Raw genomic sequence first — 26,513 nt, 5'->3', positions numbered from 1 at the left:
TTCTCGATTCTCATAATTATCAAGGTTCTCACCGGGTGTGGAAGGATTTTGTCTCTTGTAACACTTGTTGCACAGGTCCTTCTTTTGCATTGTGCAGAGCAGAAAAGAAAAGTCTACATGCCATTTTGTTCTAAAAAAATTGTGTTCTAGTTTTGTGTTTAGCTTAGTTATGAGGCATCACTCGGTTTGGCATCCTAATAAAAATGGAGATGATGTGGGTGAAAAATGTTGAGGGTTCTCCTTGATTTCCATCATGTAACATTCATTTTAAAGAGAGTAGAAGCTCAAAAAGGAGCTCTGGGGACATGCAAGTAATTTCTGTGGTGCGATTACAGCGTCAAAGAACAAGTGTTAGAAAACCTTTAACCCGGAGGATTGGAAAAGGAAATAAAGTTGCCAGTAACAGTAGGTTTATAAAAAGTCCTGTTAATAACACCTGTACGGCCCAAAACTTATAAAAGCATTCCTTTTATAAGCATTACATTAAGAGTAACTTCTGTCCTGATCATTGTTTCAAACCATTTGTACATTTTACAGCTTCCTCAAATTGTCACTCATCACAAAAGTTTCCTATCTATTCAAGAAAATTGCCCATGTCAAAATTAACAATAATATAAGTACTGTCACTATGCTGGAAGACAATAGGAATATTCCAAATATAAAACTCCTGATCTAGTAACCGCACGTATACCCTGAAATTGACCCTAGCTTAGAAAAGCTGCTTTCCAGCACCATTAGATAATGGTGTTGATCATATTTACAAAAATAGATTTCATCAGATGAATACTAAAATGCTGCTTAGATGATTCAAAGTGTTTTTCTACTGTAAAGAGAGAACTCAGGAGAATGGTACAGTCAAGTTTCAATACCAGAAAAATAAAATATTCAGAACCTGAAAATGCTGTTGCATCTGCTTTGCTCCTGCTTTCACTATTGTATTTGGTCTCAATTCACAATTTAGTAGATTAATTGCAATTCTTAAACTAATACATTGGAAACTATGAACAGATTCTAACAAATGGAATGAAAAGTTAATGTCAGAAAATAAACAGACGCATGTAATTTAAGAAAGTCTTTAATGTAGAAGTTATCTAATTATTCAAGTGGAAAAATTCTTCCTTCTGTTGAAAAACATTTTTGTAAGGGAAAAGAGACCTATTGCACACTTTGAAAGGTTTTATGACTGGCTTCTATTTAACCACTCCCTGCAGGGGATTCCGGATCCGGCCATGTATGCTTTATATGCGTGGCTGGGGTCAGGGAACAGGGCCTTGTAACAAAAGACTGTACTCGGAACAAAAGACCAGGCTGCTGGGAATTACCGACATTGTTTCACTCTCAAAAGTGGAAATAATCCAGCCTTGTTATGAAACAGTATACCACGTTTGGGGCATTTAGAGCGAGTGGATTACCAGCGGGGACAAAAGCACTCCACCACCGTAGCGATGAGCCACACAGCACCACTGCATGCTAATCTGGCCCCTATTGAAAAGAGGTCAGCAGCACACTGAGCCAGGTTTGTGAACAAAAGAAAGTTACACCGCACAATCTGGGCTCTTTTTACAAGGCTGCAAGCCTGGCTGAAATACTCAGGTGTCAATAGATTTTGTCTGTCAGGCTACAGTGGACACCAGACAGTCCTTCACGTGTTTGTAAGTGTCCAGTAAATGAAGATAGGAATTTTTAAAGAATTTTGAAAAAAGAAAAAAATGATGAATATCCCGGCCCCACATCATCAACATTGATATCTACCCCCGCAGAAAGTGGTTAATACACTTTAAAGCATTTTTTCCTGATTTTTGACTAGTTTAAAATTTCTAAATAAAATGTGGAACTGAAATTTACAGTATCACATAAGAAAGCATAGAAGTATTTAGAAAATCTAGTGAGCCAACACAAAATGTGCTTTTCTAGTCCTGGTGTGTGCGTCGTCACAAATTGCCTGACTTTTGATACTTGTCCCAGTGTGAATGCAGCAGGTCTATAGTTGCCCCTAGCGCCCAGCTGATCTCAAAGCCACGGATCCTTTCATTCATCTGAGCGTGTAAAAATGAAAGCAAAGAACGTTCAAACGAGGCCATTAAAGGGTAGCTGCAATCAATTTGTTTCAATACAAACATTCAAAATGAACTTTTGTGTCCCAGTTAATCTTAGTTTCAACTTCTGTTTCACTATTTAAAGGTACCGCCTCTTCTTTTTTTTTTTTTTAGCAAAACTGTGATGTCATCCCAGGAGGAAAGCCTCAATGTTATTTTTGCAGATTTTGCTGGCCTCATTTTTCTCTTCAAGAATGATTTATTGTTAATGTGCATAGCAATAAGTATGCATCAATCCCTTTCTCAGAAATGTTTTCAGTAAATTAAATTCTGGGCTCACAAAAACAAATGTAACGAACTGTATCTTCCCCAGATGACTTCACAGGAACAGCCCCCTCAGTTGTCCAGGAAAGTATGGGTAATTTTAAGTGTTTTAAAAATGCACTTTCGATGAACTGAACTGAACCAGATAGGAATTTTCATACATTGAAGAGGAATATAAAAATTGAAGAAAAATTGTGCCTCAAAAAAATTCACTGCAGTTGCACTTAAAAGTTTCAGATGGCCAATCAGTAGAAGCCTAAATTAATGCCTGTACATGTATAGTCAGTGCCCTCAATCCTTATTAGTAAAAATTGAAAAGTGCACTTTTTTAAACATTCTAAATTGTCTGTCTTTCTAGACAATAGAAGGCACTGCTGTGATGTCATGCAGGGAAGATGCTGTTCAGTTATCAGTCAGCGCGCAGCACCCATAAAAGCTGTGCCTTTCATTTGCTGGGTATGCACAGCTGTCTAAATCATATGTAATGAGCTATGATGTGGACTTTTCAAAATTGTATACCACCTTGTGTTACCTTTAAGAATGGAATATCTTTACATAAATGAACAGTTCAGATATCAGTTCCATGTCCTTTGTAAAAAATACAAATATTTGCAGTCTCTTTTGAAGGATATTAGCCGTAAAACGTAGGCTTTCGTGTGTAAAAATGAGGGTACAAAAAAACTGATTTTAGTGGATGCAAATCTTGGCCGGCAGAATCTTCTTGACAGCAGAAAGATAGATATGTCATATATCCAGCCAAACAATAAGTTTTTACTTTTCAAGTCGTTGTGGAACAGTCAAGTGCACCCAAAGTATTTCGTTATTGCAGGTTTAGACTTTGTGAGATTAACCGAGAAAACTGTCGTATGTGTTTCGTGAAAGACTATCTGTGATTGGTTGATTGACATATTACATTAGAGATGCGCGTAAATGCGTGTGACCAAAATCGGGAACCCAGACTTTGCAGTGAAGGAAACCTAGTGAATGTTGGTCGTTTAATAGGGAACCAGACTTACCATTCGTCTCGCAAAAATGTAAACACTGCCGGGATCGCTGAGTGAGTAGTGCATAAAACTTTAAAATTTTGATTGGCCTAGCAGCAAAAACGTTGGTATTAAACAGATGTTTAATCCTTTTCCTGAAGAATTTTAAGTCTCAATTTTATCCAGTTATTGCAAAACAGTCAGGCGCACTTAATAAAGAGGAGGCCTGTGATTTTCGTGAAAAACACTAAGCAAGTGTACATGTATGTCCAAATAAATCGTTGGGAAATTGTTGATCATTGCCGAAACATAACTTTACTGATAGTGAAAAACGTCAAACTGTCTACTCACCAAGCCATTTCAACCCACGAATGAAGCAACGGATTTCCTGGCGGTTGAAGGGACACTACTGTATTCTCGTTTTTTTCTCGCGAACTCCCATGTACTCACGAGATCGTTTTCATGTGCAAATGGAATCGCCAAAATTGCTCACTAATGGAGGGGCTGCGCGCTGACTGTAATGTTTTTATCCTTATTAAAAGTGTGAAATCAAAATGTGCTCATTGAAAACATTTTCTGAGAAAGGGTTGCTCTCTAGCTAATGGCCAAATGAGAAATAAGAACGAAGTTCCTGCCCTGAAGGTCTGTCTTGGCAACTGACTGGTCAAGTCCACTGAGAAACAATTGCTTGTTTGTAGAAATTGTAGGTGGGAACTTACCACTAGTTCTGTTTCAGCTTTGAAATCATAGCCATGCCTGAGTAACGTATGTATGTAGACCAGGTCCATACACAGAAATGGATTACTTGCATCAAAAGATCTGCAGGCTAAGGAAAGCCAAATTGGGGAGAAAAGACCTGTAATAACTGAGGGCTTCCGTGGTACCTGTGAATGTACTCTCAATGCTGAAGCATGTGCACGAAAGTTTCATCAAATTACATTGAATTACATGAGCATGCTTGTCCTTCCAAGGAGCCTGGAACAGAACAGGCTTCTCTGGAGAGACTCAAAGCACAATATCCTGTTTATATTTTCATGCTAAAATATCTCCCACAAAACCATCAAATGGAGGTGAAGACATCTGGAACTACATGTAATTTCCACATCTTAGCATAACTTTACACCAAGGATTACACCATGAAATTGTCTCACAAACAAATGTCTTCACACTTCCAGCATAAAACAAAGTACTTGTACACGTAGTGCAGTTTTCCTATTAACTCTGTGAAGAGAAATGGTGAGCCTCACAACAAACAAACAAGATTAATAAGTAAAAATCAGCCATTATCAAATGCATTCAATACCACTTCAAATGATTATGTACATGCAAGTTTTCCCATAATTAGTTGGGCAAGTCATACTCTTATGCTGTATACGTCCCTATTGTTGTCAAACTTGTGTAGTAAAGTAGCGTGAGTGACTTGTGCATTTGCGTAAAGTTTGTGTGACATCTGCTGCTGCACTGCTATGGGTTCACTGCACATTCAAGATAGTACATGTACATGTATGCATCACTTATTTCCATGGTCACTTGTCCACCTTTTGTGACTAGAGTAAGGCTTACTCAGTAAGCCGAGACTAAAGCAGAGAGATGTACTGAGAGTAGGTTTTAAGTAAGTTTCACAGCCAGCTCCATTCCACAAATGATTTCTCACAATTTATTCCATTTCATGGTGCACATACCAAAACAGTAGTACAAAGCAAAAGAAACCATGGCAACCATGGTAACAGCATCAAGTAGTATTGATATAGTGTTGTCAACAAAGTGCTTTCTGATTTACAATTATACGTACATGTATTTCTCTGGGCATCAGGCAAAATCGGTCGGCAGTCAGTGAAGGCACATGAGTGAGCTATGCTCTGACAGGTGCCCAATTTATGCATTTGGGTGGACCAGGAAAAAGGCAAGAAGGGGTACAGTGACTTGCCCAAGGTCACAAGCTCCTACCTGCTGGATTTGAGCTCCAAACCCACTGATCAGGAGTCTAAACCCTCACGAAGGCCACATGCCCTCAAATGTACACCATTTAGACTTGGGGGAAAAAAAAAAATTTACCTTCTTTTGCCACCCGTGTAAATTCTTTCACGCGAACAATACCTCCGAACTCCCTTGCTGCATAAAATTTGGGAGAAAACAAAAGTTGAATTACAAAGATGAACAAGGAAATGGTCCTTTTAACCACTTCGGACCGGGGCATTTTTCAACGTTGAGGATGCTGGGCCGGCAAGACTATCATTTTTTCCGTTTTCAAAAACCTTCAACAATTCATCATTCCATTTAACGGTCGTTTATAGCCGCACAGAGTAATCTTCAGGCACTACTCTAAGTTGACAGGTGACCTTCATTGACTCCCGAATATTTCAGCCAGGCCTGCAGCCTTGTAAACAGAGCCCAGATTGTGCGGTGTTATACAACTGTCTTTTGTTCACGAACCTGGCTCAGTGCACTGCTAACCTCAATAGGGGCCAGATTAGCATGCAGCGGTGCTGTGTGGCTCATCGCTGTGGTGGTGGAGAGCTTTTGTCCCCGGTGGTAATCCGCTTGCTCTAAATACCCCAAACCCTGGTATACGGTTTCAAAATAACGCTGGATTATCACCACTTTTGAGAGTGAAAAATGCCGGTCATGCCCAGCAGCCTGGTGTTTTGTTCGGAGTACGGTCTTTTGTTACAGGGCCCTGTTTCCTTTGTCCGAGTTCGGAGACCCCAGCCACACATATAAACCATACGGCTCCGATTTTGGAGTCCCCGGCTGGTAGTGGTTAACTGGAGGAGAATTACATCTTGAATCTCTTGGTACAAAGAATTGAACACCAATTTGACAAAAATGGTGAAAACCCATTCAATTATTGATTTTTTACTGAACAATTTCAATTCTCCTTCGATTAAGTTTTTAAAAGATTTTAAGGATTGGCTTTGTTCATTTTTAAAGCTGATTTTCTGATTCTCACAAGGTTGAAAATGGATTTCCATTGATCAAGGGTTATGTACTGATTTGAACTCTTTAATTGGTAGACAATGCTAGTTCAAGCAAAGACTACCATTTGACCAATGTCACCCAAATGATAAATGTTTGGACTAGTCCAATCAATCATACAGAGCCGGGCCCCAGGGCACCGTTGTATAGCTGGAATTCAGTAGTCTTTTTCAATAATCTTGTAAAGAGTGAGCCTGTGAATAATTGCACAAAAAGGCAGGGATGGCAAAAGCTAAATGTGACTGATTGACAAAAATGTGAGGTCTGACGGGGATTTGCGGAAGGCTGAGACTTGGGTCATTCGAGTGAAATGGCACTGTGCCTGCACACTGGTAAAGAGTGATTGTCCAGTGACTGAACTACAGTCATCATTCAAATTTCTACAAGAGATCTTCAAGAGGCACCTACGCCCAACTGAGAAACAGCCCTGCCCACCCAACTGCTCACCCAGGTCAACTTACTTATCAGACCACTCTCAACGCTCTTCCCAAGGAAGTAAGAGGAAGAGTAAAAGGTGCGATTGGCTATCTCCTTTGGCCGGTAGACCTTGTCTCCCATGAACCTTTTGGTCAAGTCAGCACAAGGGGTGAAAGTGTCTGTCACCTCTGGGCCATTGGCAGACTTGGTCACGTGAGTCACGCCAGCAAATTCCCACGACGCTTCAGCATTTGGCGGCAGGCAGACGGTGGCCCAGTTGGTGTCTGTTTCATTTCCAAATGACAAATGAGACCAATTAACACTGAAACGGATAGCACACGATCACTGATTTGAACCATTCAGGAAATCAAGCAACTCGTTTTATCTATCCAAATGCTAAAATCCATCTAAAATTTTCTTAGTGTTTTCATTGGTCATTTCGCTAAAATCAGATGAGATATAGGAAGAGACAAAGTGGCCCAAAATCATGATTATTTTTTTCAAATTTTTGGTTTTTGTTTTCAAAATCAACTGGACTATGTGATGCATACAACCTGGTGTAATTAATCTTTACCAAATCTACTCAGCCAAATCACGATGATCACCGCAAGGCAAAATTCAACTAAACTTCATTTTCTGTTTTAACGAAGAGACAAAGTTGTCTTGCAGAGGTACAGCATTAGCAATAAAGGGCAAAACCGTGGGCAAAACTCGTTTTGCTGTTTCTACAAAATGTAACAATTTTGCACCTTGCACAAGCTTTGGCAAAAATGTAAACTGTGTCTTCACATTCACGAAGAGACAAACGTCACACAAATTTTTGGTGTCTTTTTTTTTGTGGCAAGACTTTTGTCTCTTTGTGAAAATGGTGATAAGTTTGCTTTTTTTGATCATTCACGTTTGTATGAGGTAAGTGTCACTCTGATATGGGCCTCCTCCCCTTTAATACAGCATTTGTGATTTCCCCAGTGCATGTATCACTATAATTTGACTATGCGTAACTTTTAAGTATGCATACAAGTCTTCATCAATTTCACAAAAAACAGGGCATGTATCATAATGGAAATTTTTGTTGGTTTTTATTAGTTTATGTAAGACAGTGAGTTGACACAACAGCAATATTTACAAATAGGTCACTTGGGAGACATTTTGTGGTAAATTTTTCAACATTAGGGAGACATCGATCATTAGGCAATGTCTCCCTAATGTTCCAACTACCAAAAGGAGGAAAATTTTTTTGTCCACATTTTGAGAGATGATAGATTAGGGTCTGAAAGGAAAACAGGCAAACTTTGGTTAAAATCGGATTAGGGAATATTGAATCATGGGGCGGTAAAGTTTAATGAATTTTGTGCACGTTCCAATGGGAATGTCTCCCAAGTGACCCATTTTCGGTTATATAAATAGCCACAATTATGCATAATAAGTTGATTAGATAATAATGCAAGAGCTTTTAATAAACAATCAAGGCAGATCATTCCAAGAAGGCACAGCTGCCTATTACAAGTACACAACAGTTTATAGGATACATGTTACCATGTAGCAGAGCTACGCTCTTTTCTCATGAAAAAAATCCAGTCAACAGTTGAGCATATTCAACAATTATGAAACTGTGCAAAAAGCTTGGCTAATATTAGCATGGAAAATAATTAATGAGCCAGTGGAAGGGTTTAAATGATTACAAGGGCTTCATCTCCTTGAACTGATGTGCCTTTAATTGCAATTTCCACGGATCAAACCTGACAGCTACTTGAAAATGTCTCAATTTGTTGTTTTATGCACTCTTGGAAACATTTTTGTGTCTTTGTCAAAGACATTTTTGTGTCTTTGTTCAAGAATTTATTTATGCAAATGAAAGTTCAAGTCATAATAGCTAACATGGAAGAAGTCTGATTGTTCATTTTCAAAAAGTCTTAGGCTGTTTTCCAATACTCAACTTCGGCTCCGTCTCAGGCTTCAACTGTTTTTTAACTAGCTGACTTTGAAGTTGTAAGCGTAGTAATCAGTCTAACAGTGCCATAGAACATCAAATAATATGCAAGAAAGTCAAAAATTACAGTAATTCGATGTAATTTAAATGCTATTTAAACGCTTCTGGTGTTTAGATTACATTGGATTACTTTGGTTTTGGGAACAAAGCCTGAGAAGGAGATGAAGTCGACTTTTGGAAAACAGCCCTAGTCTCAACACCAGCCAATCTTCAAGTCGGCCTCTGTCAATGACCACAATCCCACCGACACGTGGAGATTTCCAAGATTAAGGCCAAGACTAAGAGACCAACACAAACTAGCCTGGGACCTCCACTTTTACACAGCTGCATGAAAACATCCTCTCAGCAAATTATTCACTCATGTGCTACTCTACAGCAGCACAGATCACAGGGAAATCAATAGGAGGACACTGAGAGTTACCTGAATCTCTGTGGGCCTGGGTACTTGAAGGTACTGAAGCCATCATCTGTTGTTCAAGCCTTAAGGTCTCGAGTCGAGCTTCCTTCAGGCCAAGGCCAAGATAACTACGGGGGAAAAAATGACATGGTAACAGGATCGCTGGGTTGGAGTTGGGCAGGGAATCTAACTTCAGGGAAAATAAGACAACGAAAGGTACTACTATACCTCATACATATTCATGATGGATCGCCGAACTCTCATTGGTGCATTCACGGTCACGCTCCAGTCATTATTTTTGCTGTTTGTCAAGCCCACACGCGATCGTTCACGCAAGGAGTAAATACGCATGCATTTTTAACTGTCACCCGGCTTACCCGTGTGACTGTTAAAAAAGCAGGCGCCGTAGCAGAAAATCCGGGAACTGTCGCCTGGGGTAAACTATGCACTCGTGGTGGCGCCAGCCTAATAACAGTTTGCAGCTCATGAAAAGATGGCGGCACACGTAAAAGACAATCAGCGTTTTTCTTCAGCAGAGCGATGTCTCCACCACTAAGAAGGTTGTCCAAAATGCAGTGGAAACACTCAAAAATTACTGTGTCTCAAAAGGATTGGACTTTTCTTTCATGATGATGTTTTTATTTTCAGAGGTTATCAAAATAAAATATGAATGAGGTACAGTAAAACAAATACGATATGGTTTATTTCAGTTGGACAGTCCATGTTAGCTCCCCTCGGTATTGGGAGTTGACAAACTAGTTCCCTCAGCTTCGCCTCGCTGGAACTAGTTTGTCAACTCCAAATACCTCAGAGGACTAACATCAACTGTCCAACCTCAAACCATGCTATATTTGTATACTCCTAGGTAGGTCCACAGTGGATTTTAAAAAAAATTCAAATCTACACTACTAAGGACTTTGCAACAAGGACATTTCTCATCACACTGTGGACAAAGTAACTCAGTACTGACAACATTCCAGATGCCCACTGCTTCATTCTAAACAGACTTATGGGCCAATCAATTTGACAGGGATCCCACAGGATCCCCTTAATAGCCAAGGCCGAGTTTGTTGCACAAGGATCTGGATGACAATCAGTGATGCGTCATTGGTTTACGGACACCAAAACTCCCCTAATGGATGGTGCGAACCAACGTTAGGATCACTGATCAAGATCCAGATCACGGCCAACTTCTGGTAATTTGCATTCGTCAGTAAACAATGTGGCCAGTCTTGGGGATATCTTCGATTAATTACAACATTCCATACAACAGAAAGAAGAACAATTTATGACAACTGCTAGTTGAAATATACTTACAAACCTTCTTCCCTGACAAACAAACATTGGGAATAATTCAAGTTCCCTGTGCGCAGCTTGGTGAGTACAGTTATCAACCATCTCCCTCAATGCACTGCAAAACATAGCCTTTCTGACATTCTCTGTGCATATTTGAATCTTTAAAAAACACCCAAAACAAAAACCCACTGTGGAGAATGCCCGATGGCACAATTGGTATCCTTTCAATCTTTTACAGGGCAACCATACAGAGCTGACAGGGAGCCAACACTAGGTCCCATATCCTTCAACATCCACCTGCTGATGGATGGTGAAAAATACGGGAGGATTATTGGGCAAATCAGCCAACAGCAGTTCCATCCTACCTGTGCGTGTACAGCTGGAAGGTCTCTTCCCTGAACTTGAACTGCTTGATTAAGCCCAGCGGCATTCCCTCATCAATGGTCTCCTGGTGTCTGGGCGCAAACGTGATTTGAGTTGACCCTCCCCCCAGGTCCAGCACTCCCATGGTGTTAGAAGAATGATCTTGTGTCCCAAGAACCCCTGAGGATCAAAAACACTGACATATGACGGTGACCACGGGACAAGTGTGTAAGCTTGTGAGGCAAAAAGCCCCATCCAAAAGAAAGAGTTGAGAGCAAGGGCAGAAAAATATTTTCAAAAGCTTGTATGATGCTAACAGAACAATAAAGCTTGGATCTCCTGGGAGAGCCTACTACATACATTATCATGATGTTCAGTTCAGAGATAAGAGCAACCCTTGCTCTACGGAGAGACAAAGTTAAACTTGGAATATTCTGTGCAAACATTGTTTAAAGAAATAACTGCACTTCAAGTCAGCAAATACGTTACTCTATCTTAAAATTTTCACTAACTGTAACGACTCCCTTGGTGTTTATGCAAGGAACAGTCAGGATCCTTAAACAAACCTTCATTTTCCAAGATCGGAATAACACATTATATATTCTTAAATTCTGATACACATACCCAATAAAGTTATCAATGCAGCAGTTGGACACTACCTTTCTCAATCCTACAAAATCTTCAACTGCCTCTAAGTGGATTTTGAGAGATCTGGGAAACCAATCCTACCCAGCAGAAGCAGTACCCCCTACCTCACCATACCAATTTAGGCAGTGACATCCCAGCTTCAACATTCTGACTGTCTGCTACTGGTGTGCAGATTTATAACGAGCTTTTCTTCTAAATTCTAACTTGTGCATGGAAAACATGTGCTGCCATTCCTGAGATGTCGTTGCTGTTTTGAAGAGGGAAAAAATACACGGACCAACCTCTCAGAAAATTGACGGTGAACCAAATGTATTCTCCTTCGTGGATCCCATCGATAATAGTGACAGTATTATTTTGGGTGTCAACTAGAAATGGCGACTGTACAAATAACTGATACACCTGCGAAAGTATAAAAAGAGTCTTGTCAGATTCAATGCTCATGAGAAAAAAAAAACCACAAGAAATTACATGAAAGGGTTTTACACACTGGCGTAGTTCATTTTACTGAGGGTAGCCATTGCTAGTTTTATAACTCCACAGGGCAGTGGACACAAACATTTGGACCCTTTGTAATTTTCACAACTTTCTACTCCTCTTAAATGTTAAAAGGAAAAGATGAAAAAAGCATGATTATCAAACTGTCATGTGCCTGGAAGAAGGACTTGAGCGCTTACACCCTTTTGTCGGGAAGTATGATCACTACCAAAAAACTTTTCCCGGCAAAACAGGACATACATGCATGTTTGCAACAGTTTTATTCTTTTCTCTGCAAAAAAAGGAAAAAAAAATTTCAAGTTGTTCAATAAGTTGTTCAAAGGTTGCTGTCTGTACAGCCTGTGTTGATTTTGGAGTAAATTTTGTCCATTTTTACTAAATAAAGAAAGTGTGTTTCTTATGCCATTTTGCCGGGAGCAGTTTTTCTACTGATATAATGCTTCCCATTTTACCGGGCACACGATGAAACACACTTTCCCCACCATGCCTGAACCAACAACTTTATAAGTTGGTCTACGTGTACTCACAGCATCCAGTAGGGACTGGGCTTTGTCTAAGGGCAGAAGTCTCAGTCCGGCTGTGGCCTTCAGAGCCACAGGGGTCGATGCCCAGAACTCTGATGGGATTGATTCTGTGGCTACGTTGAGCAGACCCCGCACACTCTCCACTGCCTGCGTCCACAAATGAAAACAGGTAGACCACAGAAGTTTAGTGCCAAAACTATCATGACAAATGTGTGTATGACAGATGCGCAATAAGCATTCACTTCAAATGGCTGCAAAGGGATGGGAAAACTGGGCACTGCATGTATGTGAAAATGGCAAATGAACTTTATGGGGTGAAACTGATTACACATTTATCAAAGCCATAGGGCTAGTGATTGAGAGCCAGTTAGAGTGTGAGCAAGCACAGGCAGGCCTTCACCACATTAATGGAACAATTTATTTTGTCAGGCAAATTGAGGCTGAGTTGTGGGATATTTCTCTGTTCCCGCATTGTTTTTGGTCTCTGGCCAGCGTGGACATCCATTTCAAACGTGTGTCAATCGTGAGATCGATGTTGAACAATGAGAGCAGACTATGGATACCAAATTGTTTGTTGTCAGCTTATGATCGTAATAAAGCTGGTCTAGTCCCATGACTCGACAACGTGTGTCTGCAATTGTCTGTACAATAAACCCAGGAGGAGGGGGAAAAAATTGGGGGAGGGGGCTGAATGATGAATGTTTGTCCCCATAGGAACAAGTACATGTACATGTTTAAGTGAAATGTCCCTTTTGCTTCTTCGGTCTTTCCACACTACAGTAGGGTTAACCAGGAGATATTCTGCGTGGGATTTCGTTTCTCACAACTGAACAGTGTTGTAGTACTCGTACTCCAGTGCTACCGGTATTTTCTGTACTCGTGAAAATGTAGTCGCAATTTCAGACAAGATAGCGAACACTGACTGAACAAGATCTCTTGACTATACAAATACTGCAGCCTAAGAGATTAATTATTGTGGCTCAGACAACCTCACTAATGCGCCATGTTTATTGCCGGAGTCAAAAGCAGTGTTGAGAATTTCCGCAAGGACAGAGCAACACAGGGTCAAAAACTGATGTTCAACCTAAAATATCAGATTAAGTTTTGCTACCAAAGGGTGCATTACACACAAGTCACACAAATACCAAACATGTACTGCAGCAATGCTTTGTATACAACTTCCGAGGAAAGAGGAAATCAATGTTTAGGCTGCCTCACCTTTTGTGGACTGTCAGCAAATTCACCCAGGCCGTGCTCTGTCTTATTGAACACCTCTGCAATTAGTACTGGCGGACCCCCTGTGAAGATGTATACATTCAAATCCACAAACTACTTCAGCACAAAGATGCATCCGTGTAAAGCACTAGCTTAAACTTGAAGGTACTTGTGGCATACAATGTTTCGGTTTCCAAGACATACACTGCTGTTCTCTGGAAGGACCGCCTATAAAAATGTACCTTAATTTGTCAGGGCATGCTTTGACAAGCAGCCCATGGCATTATGTTAGTCTTGTGCAACTTCAATTTAAAACGTGTTGAGCACACTTGATGACGACGTTTTACATACAAAGATGGCATCCTCATAAAGTGAAACAAACAAAATGCAGTAGCATGTGTTGGCTCCTTTACTCAAAGAGAGTTGCTTGCTATGAGGAGACAACTTACCGTTAAAATCATTTTGAAAGTGAAAAATGTGTACTCTCGAGCCAGTACTGCCTGCATCGAACATCACCCCGTAAAAGTCATTCTTTACTAGCGATTCCTGGAACAGTTCGCTCCAGGCGACGTCGTCACTGCTAAGCATCGGAAGACTGCCAGCCTGCCAACCGCGTGTGCTGCTGAGGAGTGCCTTGTGTCCGGGTAGGGAAGCCCTTCCCGTTGTGCCTCCGTTGTACATAGAGGTGAAGACAAGAAACAGTGTCAACGCAACAACCACCAAGACACTGATGAGTTTGTAGTTGGGTCGTACCTGCATTAATGCCATGACGTTGGCTCTGACATTTCAGTCTGGCTAGCCACCTACGAGTCACAGGTATTCCACTGAAGCCCACAGGAGCACTGTGGCTGTTGCATTGTAGAAGAGCCAATTCAATTCATGGGCCAAGTGTGCAAATGTGCTGAAGTATCCTGAACCATAAAGGTGGAACAGCTCCTGCAAATGCAAACATCACGTAAACATTACATCACACATTAACTTCCAGTGTCTATTTCAGAGTAATTTTTTCGCCGTCAAATATCATCACTGATCATGAAGTAGAGTTCTGGTCGTACACATCCCAGATGTGTTACAATTGATGCTGGTCCAACACAGACCCCTCAGCTCTTGCTTTGTTGTGTCGGTGTAGCGGCAAAGAGTCTTCTTAACATGAGACAACTTTGTGGAGTTGCAAATTGCAATTTATTTTTCTAAGAAGGAAAATGTGGCACTGTGACAAGTCCTTCATTTCAGGATTTAAATGAAGCCATTTTTAAGCCAAATTATGCTGCATCTCAAAAATTCTCACAAAGATGAAACACACTTCAGTCATTCATGGAAGCTATTAGATGATTTGCCCATTGCCTAGTCTCCTATTGGGTTTGTAGTCAGACATCTTGCTACTTCATTTTCTCAGGATAATTCTCTACGGCTTTTCCCTAAAAAAGTATACCACATAAATTTGAAACTTTGCACAAATATAAACCCTGATCCCTTGATGTTATATCCAGATGACATCAGGTTTTAAAAAAAAAGCCTCCACAGTTTTTTTTAACGATCAACTTCTACTGTATAAGCTAAATCTCACAAACTGACACAGGTATCTACTTTGTATTCGGGTATCTGACAAATCTGTTATTGGACAACAATTTTGTCTCGGGTTATGAATTCATCTCACATTCCCTTCCTGGGTTAATGAAGGGTCAAAGTTCAAGTGTATGTTGCTAGCTACCATAAATCTTGATGCTCAGATATCTTTTATGATGTCACTACGGCATCATGAGATATCAAACTAAAAGTACGGTAATTTAAAATCAAACTGAAGGAATTGTTTCAATCATTCATAGCTTTGGAATTGAATGAAGTGGCAGGTTGAATTGTGAAACCTGGAGGCCCATATCTTGGGCAACACCACTGACTGCAACATTAGTGACTGCAATGGAAAGATGCATAACCTCAGCTTCTGGGGTAATTGGAAGTGCATTGGATTATAACAAAAGCATTTGCCTACGCCCAACAAAGTTACCAAAATGTATTTTGATCACCATTCATTCAACCACCAGGATTGCTGACGTCAAGAAATGAAAGGGAACCCTCTTGTAACACATCAGAGATAGTTACTTTTTACATGAGAAATTTGTTTGCCATATTTTCATGAAAGTGGACAGAAATGATTTGTTATACACAAGTTTCCCAAAATGGTGTCACTATCTCCGAAGTTGTTGAAGGGACAATTTTGACTTGACCTGTTTCCTCCCTATTTAACTTCATTATGTAAGAAACTTGTACTTCAGAGATGCCATCTTGCAAACTACATACGTGTACATTTTCTGATGAACGTACATTCTGCAATGTTATCAAATCAGAAATCGACACTGTTCCATTGCTTCTTGTAACTAAAATGCATTTTGTCTAGCTGCACGTACTTGTGTACAATTATTGCTACGTCACTTTCTTGGCAGGTAAAGTATAAAGCAGTTTCAACAAATGCAAACTAAAGCCTAACATATCCAATAATGTCCTATCAGTCAAACCCAGTCCGATTTCCCATGTACAGTATGTGTCTGTGTGCTGAGGGCATCAAGCGGAAGGAATTTTTGACTGTTTTTGACGGTTCCAGCAGAAGGAGGGTTAATAATTTACACTTCTTGTTTGGAGAGCCCAATGCTTCAGTTGCACTTTCCATACAGTAAGTGTATTTCAAATAAAAGGTCCGATGAAAGTTTCCTTTTTGTAACAATTTCAAAGCTCTTTACAAAAACCATTGATACATGCCTCCAAATACTATAATAATGTCAGATTTAATGAAAATTCAAAAGGCCACATAGAATTAATGTCTGGATAAAAACCAGCATAGAATCACACAAAACCCCAAGATCTAGAACATACTGCGATCATGCTTGTTTACACGGTATGCCATAAGCTGCCCTGGAACGTTGTTAGGATGAAAATGGGTCAAGCTTACAAGTAGGTCAAATTCAGGTTTTTCAAGAAAGAAAATACAGGTATCTTTCATTTGGCATATTGACACATGTTGCCTCAACGGGCTACATTACGTTTACATATTTAACAGAATAAAAAATGTAAAACTACAATACTCAAGTTAATCTGAGCATGGTTTGAGTATTTTAAATATTTAAAATTAGCACGTCTAGAACATGGACAAGCAGTACATATGGGTCATTCTATAAATTAGGGATATGATTTCTTTTGTGTCCCTGTTACACCTGACATGATTTTGTAAGTTCAGAACATTTTTTCTAATTTCCAAGAGAGATAAATTGATTCAAAGTACCTGTCAAACAGAGAGAAATAGTTTAAAATCAACGTCAGTGGTATTTCCATGTCAAATGAGACAGGCCAGGTGTAGAAGGACACAAAAATGTCACACTACACTTTTGGACCCTGAATTTATAGAATGACCCATATGCATTGTAGGAGTAGGACACTACAGTGTACACAGATGTGATGTGATCTGCAATAGCCTTCACATGGTGAGCTTTGTCGTTTGGGTGCGTATAAACTTCAAATCAATATTGGCACCCTTTTGTTTTCAGATATATTAAATGTAGGATTCTAGGTTGTCTACAACTTGAATCCAGGTTGTCTAGAATCGGGAATCCATGGTTTTGAAAAGAGGACAGTATCCAGATCAAAATGCACCAAAATGACAAAGCTCACCAAGCACGCATCACATATGAAATGCACGGTCTTTGGGATTAGGTCATTTGTAGCATCTACCAGTACCTTGTTATAATGGACCACTCGACACACTCGATTGGCAGAGTGGACCAATACAGCTAGATTCATGGAAATTTCATGATGTCCCAATTATTTTTATTATAATAGCTTCTTGGAAGACTTTAAATTTGCATTCAAATGATAGGTCTCCTACCTCCATAAGGCGACTAGAATGGAAGTTATGTACAACAAAGTATGTACATTTGATATGTATAACGGGTTAAATACTTGTGACTAGGTTTTAAGCATCTTTAGAAAGCTTATGCAGTTACGAGATGTAAATTGAGAAATAACATACAATTTCAATTATCTATATCTCATATACAATGTCGAGCTGGAATTTGTGGGAGGGGGAATGAACCAGAATTTCTCCCAACCCAGGGGGGTGGGCTCTCAGCACCCCCTCCCATTGTAACCATGGATTTGATGATGATGGATGTGATGTTATACTAATGATACAAAAAGAACATTTTGAAGTGCAAGGCAATGTGAAATCAAAGCCTAATATAGCACTGTGTTCAATATTTTTCAGTAATTTAAATATACTGTACATGTAATTACTAGCCACTTTTACTCAAGATTACATCAACATTCATGAATACAAAGCTTTCGAACCCAAAGCCCGGAACGCAACAAACAACAAGTAAATGTACAATTTCTTTTGATCTGTGTCCATCATGTACACCCTTCGCTGTCTGTCACTTTCTGCATATGTACTTCCATTGCTTTTCAGCTTGTGTTTGAGCCATCCTGTTCATAAAATGAAAACATCAGATAACTTTCAAATTTCACAATCTTCCTTCTCGGTAGATTCCTCTGTAATATCTGCTACACTACAACACTCACCACTGTATTAACATGTACATGTACGTGTAGAGTATGTAACTTTTAATGTGCCTATCAACTTAAATCATGAATTTTGTCATCTTAAACTAATACTTATGAACAGAAAACTGATTAAAATTGATCATTAAAACAGGAATACCTGCACATTTACTTTTATGCCAAAATCAAAATCGGAACATTTAAAAATTCTAAAATTAAATATAATTTATCAGTCTTCCAATTACACGTATAGTGTTACAATGACAATGAGAAATCTAAGAAAAGAATTGACAATTATACTCACAAGACAGGGTAGGTTATCGACATGTTCATGTACAGCACGGTGTAGCACTACACAGGCTTGAAGAGATACATGTATCTCAACACTTGTACTGTTTTAAGTACGCAACAGTATAGTACAACTTGAAAGTTGTTAGATATTAATTTAATGTAACACTGGTAGAACTGCTCAATAAATGGACCTGTACTGTTTAAGTGAAAGCCAAGTGAAGCACTGATCACAAAAAGGACAACTGTGTCAGTAACAGTGCCATATTGTAGGCCTACTTAAACTTGCTTTCATAACTAGCTTTCATGACATTCACACTGCAACTTTTAAAGAGATATTAAAAATGTACTTTTTCAGTAACGGAAGGACATTTTCATAGTCTAAAATATTATGAGAAGTCACTGAAGCAAAACAAATGATGCAAACTGTGGAGAAATGTTTCATCAGTTTTAAATGACCTGTCCTTTCAAAAAAATGAAAACATTGTCATTTGAACATAAAATGTATTTTTTTAGGTACGTGCAGAATGATCAAAATTTTTGTGGATCTATTTTTCACTTTTTTGGATAAAAACAGGATTATTAATGTGGCCCTAATTAATCAAATTTTCTTCAACAGAATGGATCAAAATTAAAATGTCGTGTCTAAATCTTGAAAATACAGACTTAGTTTTAGCTTTCAATTGACACTTGTTTTGTTTCAGTCACTTTTATAAATTTTTTTTGAAGTCAAGTCCACTTTGGTGTGGAATTGCCCATGTGTAAATGTAATAAAACTTAGTTTAAGGCTTGAAACTAGCAAGGTTAATTCGTGTTCATGATTAATTTTTATCATGTTTTTGCCTACCCCCCAGAACTGTGGGGTTCCACGTCCGCCCCGCTCAAGCGGGGTGGACGGTTGGACTCCACAGTTATGGGGTAGTTTTTGCCGAGACTGGTGCAAAAAGCATGTATATATGCAGAAGTTTGAACTGGCACGACTGGACCAAACAGAACTTGAAATTCAATGATAATTCACAACTTTCAAATTCACCCCCACTCGCACACTGATCACACACCCAAGTACTTGTAATATCATTCAGCTCATGTCAGTTGACTTCATACCAGAATAGGCTGGTACCGTTGTTCGACATTCTTTGTTGATAGTACACTGCTATGAAATACAGTCAGGGGACATGCCCCATTGAGACACACGAAAATTCCGAAGATGGAGATTCGCGCAATTTCCCTGCTTCGTGTGTTGAGGCCGATTTTAATTCGTAAAATTACACCTATCTGCAATACCTACAGCATTAGACATAAACGGGGAGTGCTGGTGTCCTGTGCTGTGCAATGTTCGACAGATTCTGCTGCCAAAATAAAGTACAGGGAAGGTAAGAACGGAGAACACGATGACCGCAGGACTCGGTTACTGACGGTAACGTACCGTACCGTACGCTGTATACCAACGTGATGATACGTACGTGTACTGACATTATTCACCTGCAGAGGGCGCACTTTAAGAAATCACTGGCTAACTGAGCTATCACACGTATGAAGCCAAACCACGGTTCACAACCATGCACAAGGCATGACATCTAGATGCTCAACCATAAAAACTTCACGTGTGAAATTAGGCTCCTATAACATTCGGGCTTTATTTTCCTTTAAAAAAAAAAACCTCCCTGCCCACAATTTCGACCCGGGATTCGAACTCACACCCCATGCATCACAAACCATTAATTATGCCGTAACCGCTTGACTACTGCAATTCACACAAATTAATGGTGTTTTTACTGTTGATATAACGATGAACGGCTAGCTGCAACCCAAGTCTAATACACACTAGGCATGTGCAATACAAACACAACCATCGTGGTTTGGCTTCATACGTATGTGGCTACATAAATATCTCGGCTAACTCTTGAAAATGAATATGCATTTTCTGTACAAAATTTTGAAATTTTACTCCATTTTAAAATGTTTTTGTTATCAAGCCTTTGATTGGATTATGGTAACTCATTACTATATATATGGCATCACTAAGTCAGAGCTTGATAAATGATAGGCTTCAGTGGCTACAAAACCAGGGTGCACACATTATATTCACAGCAGATTGGCATACATCAGTTTCCAAGTTACTTACCCAACTTCACTGGCTTCCCGTCCGGAAGAGAATCTTATTCAAGATGGCTCTTCTCGTCTTCAAATGTATTCATTGCACAGTTCCTCAATAGCTTCACAACCTCAAACACCTTAATGTATCCCGACCTGGTCTTATTCAGGAAACACATAAAAAGTCATCTTTTTCCAGTATAATTTCATTAGATATCAAGTGTTGTGCAGCGCCATGATCTAGATGGAATGGTGCTATATAAATCCTACTATTATTATTATTACATGTACAGTACACCACCAGGTCAGGTCCACTAGATCATGGTGGTCGGTGCGTACCATGTGTCCCTAACTGTGTGATAGTCCGTGTGACTTGGAGACGTTCCAAGTTCTGACGGAGGCACCTTATAACATTGGATATTATTATCCATGATGTCAACTTGCAGACAGTATCATTTTGGCAGAGACTTGTGACTTTTGAGCGGGCAAGATTACAGGAGCCAACATACACTGTGCTGTGCAGCCAAATGCCACAAATAATAACTCTTCAGAGTCATTTTGAACAAAATGTTGCAGTATTTCTTACCCAGCATTATATTTTGCAGCACTCTGGGACACTTTCACAGAGCAAATATCTGCCACAGCAACAGGCTGTGTACAGCATGTTCAACACACTCAGTCTAGACAGATTTCTCAGACTGTGTGGGTACAAAATAAATAGGGAAAAACAGACATGTCTGCTGGCAGTGACTGGCATGCAAGGCAGTGTAACCCGTCAATTTTTTTGTGCTTGCACATTTTCTGCCGACAGTTGGATTTCTAAGGCATTGAATACATGTACATGTACCTCTATAAATTTTGTCATCTGCTAGGTCCATTTTGGTCAGAACCTGAAAGGGGAAATCAAATGATATTCAACCATTCCTTGATATTAATCTTAATAACTCTCGTTGCGTTCTTGTTTGCCATTTCTCACAGTGATAGAAACGACAGAGGGTAATTCAACAATAGTAAGTAATTCTGGTTAATCTCATCTAATTCTGGTTAATATCATCTAATTACCATTCCTTTTAACCTGCTGACTACCCATAATCCTCAGACGTTTAACAGCTTTACAACATTTTGATGGATTTGGGATGGCATACACATAGCTGGAAGTTAGAGTGCAATGATATTTGTTGCACCCTAACTTTATCAACTGGCCCACATTTGTCCACAGCCCACACATACTTGGGACATGCTCGACTTACATGTAGTTGACGAAGTTTGGCATGCCAATAAACACTTTATCAGAAAGAGGACACAGGCAGCTATAAGTATTAGGATATTTCATTTGAAATAAAATAAAAGAAAAATAAAATACAGTAAGTGAAAAAAAGAGCAGAATTAATGGAATGCAGTGATGTTCGAATTTGCAATTTAGTCATCCCAACTAAGGGATAAAATACATGTATGTTTAAAAATCTTTAAAAATAAGTAACGGCCCAGTTCTCACAAGTTTTATTCAATTACCCTCTTTGAGAATACTGGAGACTTTCCTGTCAAAACTTCAAGTCTGTATTTCTCACCTTCCCAGTTTGCAGGAATTGAGCATGATACCTTTCCTTGTAATTTCACTGGTCATGCTGGTCAACAAAAAATTCAATTTGTCCATGTAATGTTATTCCCAATTTTATAAGTTGCAAGTATATATAAGTTATAAGTAATGTATAGTCCAGTGCCCACACTCATAAAAAGCCTATCACATGCCACCATTAGACTAGTGGAAGGGTCCCACCCTTTTGCTGTTTTCTGTGAAACGTGAAATTTTTTTTTCCTGCCAATTAATCCCAGATCACTACCAATTGAAAATGGCTTACGGCTAGGCAGAGTCCCAATAGAAGATCCCAATACGACGCTTTTAGTGTCAATCTACGCATTTCGGTGTTTGAAAACGAGGCTGTATGTGTCAGCTTCAATTCTTAATATGATCAGACGATTGAAAGTAAGGAGTCAAGACACAAAATACATAAAGGTATGTTACATTCAGACTTTTAAGCCTGCAAATTTTTGTGGAAGAGTCTTTCAGGATGACTCGACAAAAGAAAAAATAACGAAAATTTACTGCGAACTAACGTACCTCTGATGGTCGTGTATCTTGTGCAGTGGGCATGGTTAAAACTGAAGTGGTGTCACATTTACGAACCGGATACTCCATGTACTGTGTCGACTCCGTGCGCGCGATGAAGTTCAACACAGAGAGCCTCGGTTTCGATGCAAATATGCACAGACGGCGCTAATGTGAAATTCCTCTATTGACACTCCCCAGGTGAGCATCAATGAATACTGCCACTCAACCTGTCAGGTGAATTAATCCCAACAAGGAAGTCTAAGAGGGAGACATTTAATTTTTCCTCTGTGTAAGTCTTTCTGTATTTGTCATGTTTGTGTGTCTTATATAGATTGAGGGTGTGTACAGAGATCCTCCAGAAAACTACTACGATATTGACAACCCTCACAGGGCCTGCCCAATCTGCAGTAGAAACCTCAGAGTAACCTACAAGGTAAGGATCAGTATTGTCGTACACAAGGTCTTGTTCCTCATTCATGTATTGACTTAAAGTTCTCAGCATTCATAGCCAAAGCAGGAGGGGATGCGCTACATACGTGTAGCTCTTTTTTTGTGAAATGTGGATATTTCTTGCTTTCCACTCAACTTTATGCAACTGACATAATAATGAACTAAATTTTAATTGACAAGATAATCAACCTTCAATGTTTGGATGAGGAAAAAGTTGACAAGAGTGCAGCTGCAAACCATGATCTCCAGAACACTGTGCCAACAACATTCGGCAAGAGTTCCATATGCGGAGATCACAACCGTCAGATAAGTGACAATAGTCCTAAAAAGTTAAATTTAGCAGGGAAAATATTGATGCTTTGCATATACAAAACACTTAGTATTTTTCAGACCCGCCTGACAGGCTTTGTGCACAGGGTGGCAAGTGATCTCTGAATGTGGAACTCTTTCCCAATACTCAACAGTCAACTCAATCAGAATTCTACATGTATATGTGTGCATACAGAGTCCTACGAGTCATCAGAAAGTTTTGTGGTTTGGAAGACGTGTTGTATGAATGGATGTGACATTTTCATGTCAGAGCAAAAAAAAATTCCATATCTGTTCAATCCTAATAGTTTAAAGGGCACCCAAAGTTTCAAATTTTGACTAAATGTATTCATGCTAAAACCTCACACAGAGGAAACAATATCTATTTCATTGTGCACCTTAACATTTGTTCAAATCTCAGCACTGTTTTTTGGTATAAATGGCAAGTGTCTGTTTTACAGTATTTCCTGAGTATCATTTGTTGTGTTTGATATCGACAGTACTCTGTATGGACCTTTTTTACCCATGTGACTAAATGTAAACAATACCACCACGTGTGGACCGCCTTGGCCACGGTGATCGCATATATTCCTACGGGCAGCTTCAACCACGTGGAAGGGCACATGCGAATGTTGCATGCTTGACTAGTTTATCTTGAATAAGTAGATTACCATCACAACACTATGCACTCATTACCATCACAACACATCAGAGGTCCAGCATGATCGTGACATCACTGGAAAAAGGTCTATAGACAAATCCGATTAGACACCACAACTGCGGTTGCACTGCACTCACACGCACATTCTTCAGCTTGACGCGCCTATGTATTTGGCATATCACGACACCCTGTTGGTCGAAGAGGCATGCAACGCGCCCGTACCACCTGTCGACGAGCGTTGTGCCACCCAGTAATGGCTTCTAATTCTGGTGGTTGAATTACACTATATCAAAGACTTTAGTTGCCTACACCTACATCTTTGAGGTGTGACTCAACTAAGGGATGAACAGTGTGTGAAAGTTTCACTATGAAAGTGCTCATGGAACTAAACATGGCTTTCTAATCCTTAATTCATAATCGAGGTGGCCAGTAAAGCTATTCTGAACTCCCACTCCAGCAACACTTTGCATGTAAGCATGTTAATTTGAAATGTAGGGTGGAGATTAGTACTCTGACCATGTTATCATTGTATCCACTGATGGTATCTACTGAGATTCTCTGCATGTTTCCTCTGCAGGATGTTCTGATCTTGAGCCAGTTCATCCGGCCAGACGGAGGAATGTTGCCGAGGAGAATTACCGGGGTGTGTAAGAAGCAACAGAGGCACCTGGAGGAATGCGTAAAGAGGGCCCACAGAGCAGGTACACGTACAGACTAACGCTACTCAGTTCTATTTAATTCTTAGAAAGTCCATGCCAAACCGTTGGTTGTGTAATCAACGAGTTAAAAAACTGCTTTTAGTTTTAGACAAGCCCCCCTTCCAGAAAGAAAATTGAAAAGTAGAAAACGGGCGAAGAAAAAGTGGAAGAATCAAACCAATGAGGGAAAGGGAATGCAAAAATTGGCTTGGAAAATGGAATTGACCCCTTTCCGTGGTTAATGGTTGTCAGGTGGGCTGATGAGTGCCCGCCCCCACACCCCCCAAAAAAACTTACCAAGGTGCATTAATAGTGGATAAGTCATTAACACTGCAGGAGCTAAAACTGTATCTCCCCAATACATGTTTTATTAAATATTTTTTGAATCTATTAATATAAAAGGTTGTGTCTCCAATTTTTACAAAAGTTAGCCAAAGCAGTGTACTGTATATGCATCCCATCTCTACTTGCTTTGTTTTGGACTGAGTGCACTGGCGGCAGGATGGAGGGGGGGTTTAATGTCCCATTTTTGCCAAATCCTTTTATATAATGGGTGATGCCTGATTATCTCACAAATGCCCTGCCCCCTCCCCCCTCCATTGACTGAGCATTCCTCTTGCTTTGGGAACCACAACAAAATCTGATAACTTTACAACATTTCAAAAATGAAGCGAAGGTGTTTTTAATGAGAACTTGAGAGCACATTGGGTTCTTTATTGGAATAGCCTGTTCTAGTCAGAAACATTGGAAAAGACAATCATAGTATCTTTGTTACTTGGACTTGCTTTTTTCCAAAGGGTGAAAAATGCAGTGTAAGCTGTAAATATTCTCTAGAAAATCTTGCTGCAGTAATTTTTAGATTATTACATTCCACTTTTAGTAAATCTCCCAGTTTCAGGACAAATTGAAGTGCTTGACTGTATGAATTATTTTGGTTCTTGACAATTTGTCCTCATTACAGGCTTATTACCTGATCACAAACCTCCCAAAGATGCTGGCGGACTACCACCAGGAGTCACAATCAAGCGCAAGATCAAGTTTAACCGATTTTAACCCCACACAGAGCAACTGTGTGCATTTGTAAATACATTATTTACAGAAGCAATTTGATTTGCAGAAGCAAATCTGGGTTTTCAGGAAAAAATACAAAGAAACACAGCACCCAACCTGGACGTTTGGGTTAGGGGCGAGCTGACTCCTTTACTTACTTACTCGCACTTTCTTATTCACAGGTTTAACACAAAATTTTGTTGTACAAAATCTTATCGTACACAGTTTATGAGACTCGAACACCTACAGCCTCAAGATTTGGACTATACGTCTTTATTGTAGCAACTTTCATTGAGAGAGACAAGTGCTTGTATTTAATGTAGTTGGAATTCACTTAGCAAGCCCACAGTAGCCGTCGTTCTAAAGATCATGTCTGACTTGCCCACCTGCCAGCTTGGTTTTGCCCATAAGTGTATGGTAGTGGTTGTAGCTGCGTGTAGTTCCCATATAGTCATGTGTTATATCAAGCCACGGTTACTTTAACGGACACAGTTTGGTTTTGTGAATGAGAACCTAGACAATAAAACAAAGAGCTTGACGCAAATGCAACTTGATGTTACTCATTTGACTGAGTTTGGCTTGTGTGATTAAAATGAACATGATGAAGGTAACCATGACTGTGCACTTCCGTTGAACCGTAACTC

The 26,513-nt window shown here is 39.6% G+C and overlaps 2 protein-coding genes across 2 annotated transcripts; one reads left to right on the top strand and one right to left on the bottom strand.

Moving 5' to 3' along the window:
• Positions 1–406: 406 nt before the first annotated feature.
• LOC110981511 (ectonucleoside triphosphate diphosphohydrolase 5-like) lies at positions 407–19,926 on the bottom strand. The gene is made up of 11 exons (XM_022239123.2): positions 19,786–19,926; positions 14,114–14,600; positions 13,668–13,747; positions 12,453–12,596; positions 11,712–11,829; positions 10,785–10,962; positions 9,148–9,251; positions 6,781–7,020; positions 5,399–5,455; positions 4,063–4,169; positions 407–2,036 (listed from the first exon to the last, which is right to left on the bottom strand). The coding sequence occupies exons 2-11, from the start codon at positions 14,430–14,432 to the stop codon at positions 1,932–1,934; spliced, it is 1,452 nt and encodes a 483-aa protein (XP_022094815.2). The 5' UTR covers positions 14,433–14,600; positions 19,786–19,926; the 3' UTR covers positions 407–1,931.
• On the top strand, positions 19,669–26,418 carry LOC110981528 (large ribosomal subunit protein mL66-like). Its single transcript, XM_022239145.2, has 5 exons — positions 19,669–19,870; positions 21,570–21,601; positions 23,033–23,134; positions 24,699–24,822; positions 25,781–26,418. The coding sequence occupies exons 1-5, from the start codon at positions 19,705–19,707 to the stop codon at positions 25,870–25,872; spliced, it is 516 nt and encodes a 171-aa protein (XP_022094837.1). The 5' UTR covers positions 19,669–19,704; the 3' UTR covers positions 25,873–26,418.
• Positions 26,419–26,513: the final 95 nt, after the last annotated feature.

Source organism: Acanthaster planci, linkage group LG01, assembly GCF_054643075.1.
Source record: "Acanthaster planci isolate LZ-2023a linkage group LG01, COTS_SCS, whole genome shotgun sequence".
Lineage (NCBI taxonomy): Eukaryota > Metazoa > Echinodermata > Asteroidea > Valvatida > Acanthasteridae > Acanthaster > Acanthaster planci.
Note: the sequence above shows the minus strand (reverse complement) of the source record. Positions and strands in the feature narration are given on the sequence as shown.

Bases quoted from the DNA above. Each gene is read 5' to 3' on its own strand.
- LOC110981511 (XM_022239123.2), bottom strand. From the start codon at position 14,432: ATGGCATTAATGCAGGTACGACCCAACTACAAACTCATCAGTGTCTTG. The intron at 13,748-14,113 runs GTAAGTTGTCTC...ACATCTTCACAG, and splicing joins CTTTCAAAATGATTTTAACG to GGGGTCCGCCAGTACTAATT. The intron at 4,170-5,398 runs GTAAATTTTTTT...GGCTTTCCTTAG, and splicing joins TACACGGGTGGCAAAAGAAG to CCTGCAGATCTTTTGATGCA.
- LOC110981528 (XM_022239145.2), top strand. From the start codon at position 19,705: ATGGAGATTCGCGCAATTTCCCTGCTTCGTGTGTTGAGGCCGATTTTA. The intron at 19,871-21,569 runs GTAAGAACGGAG...CATTTCTCACAG, and splicing joins CAAAATAAAGTACAGGGAAG to TGATAGAAACGACAGAGGGT. The intron at 23,135-24,698 runs GTAAGGATCAGT...TTTCCTCTGCAG, and splicing joins ACCTCAGAGTAACCTACAAG to GATGTTCTGATCTTGAGCCA.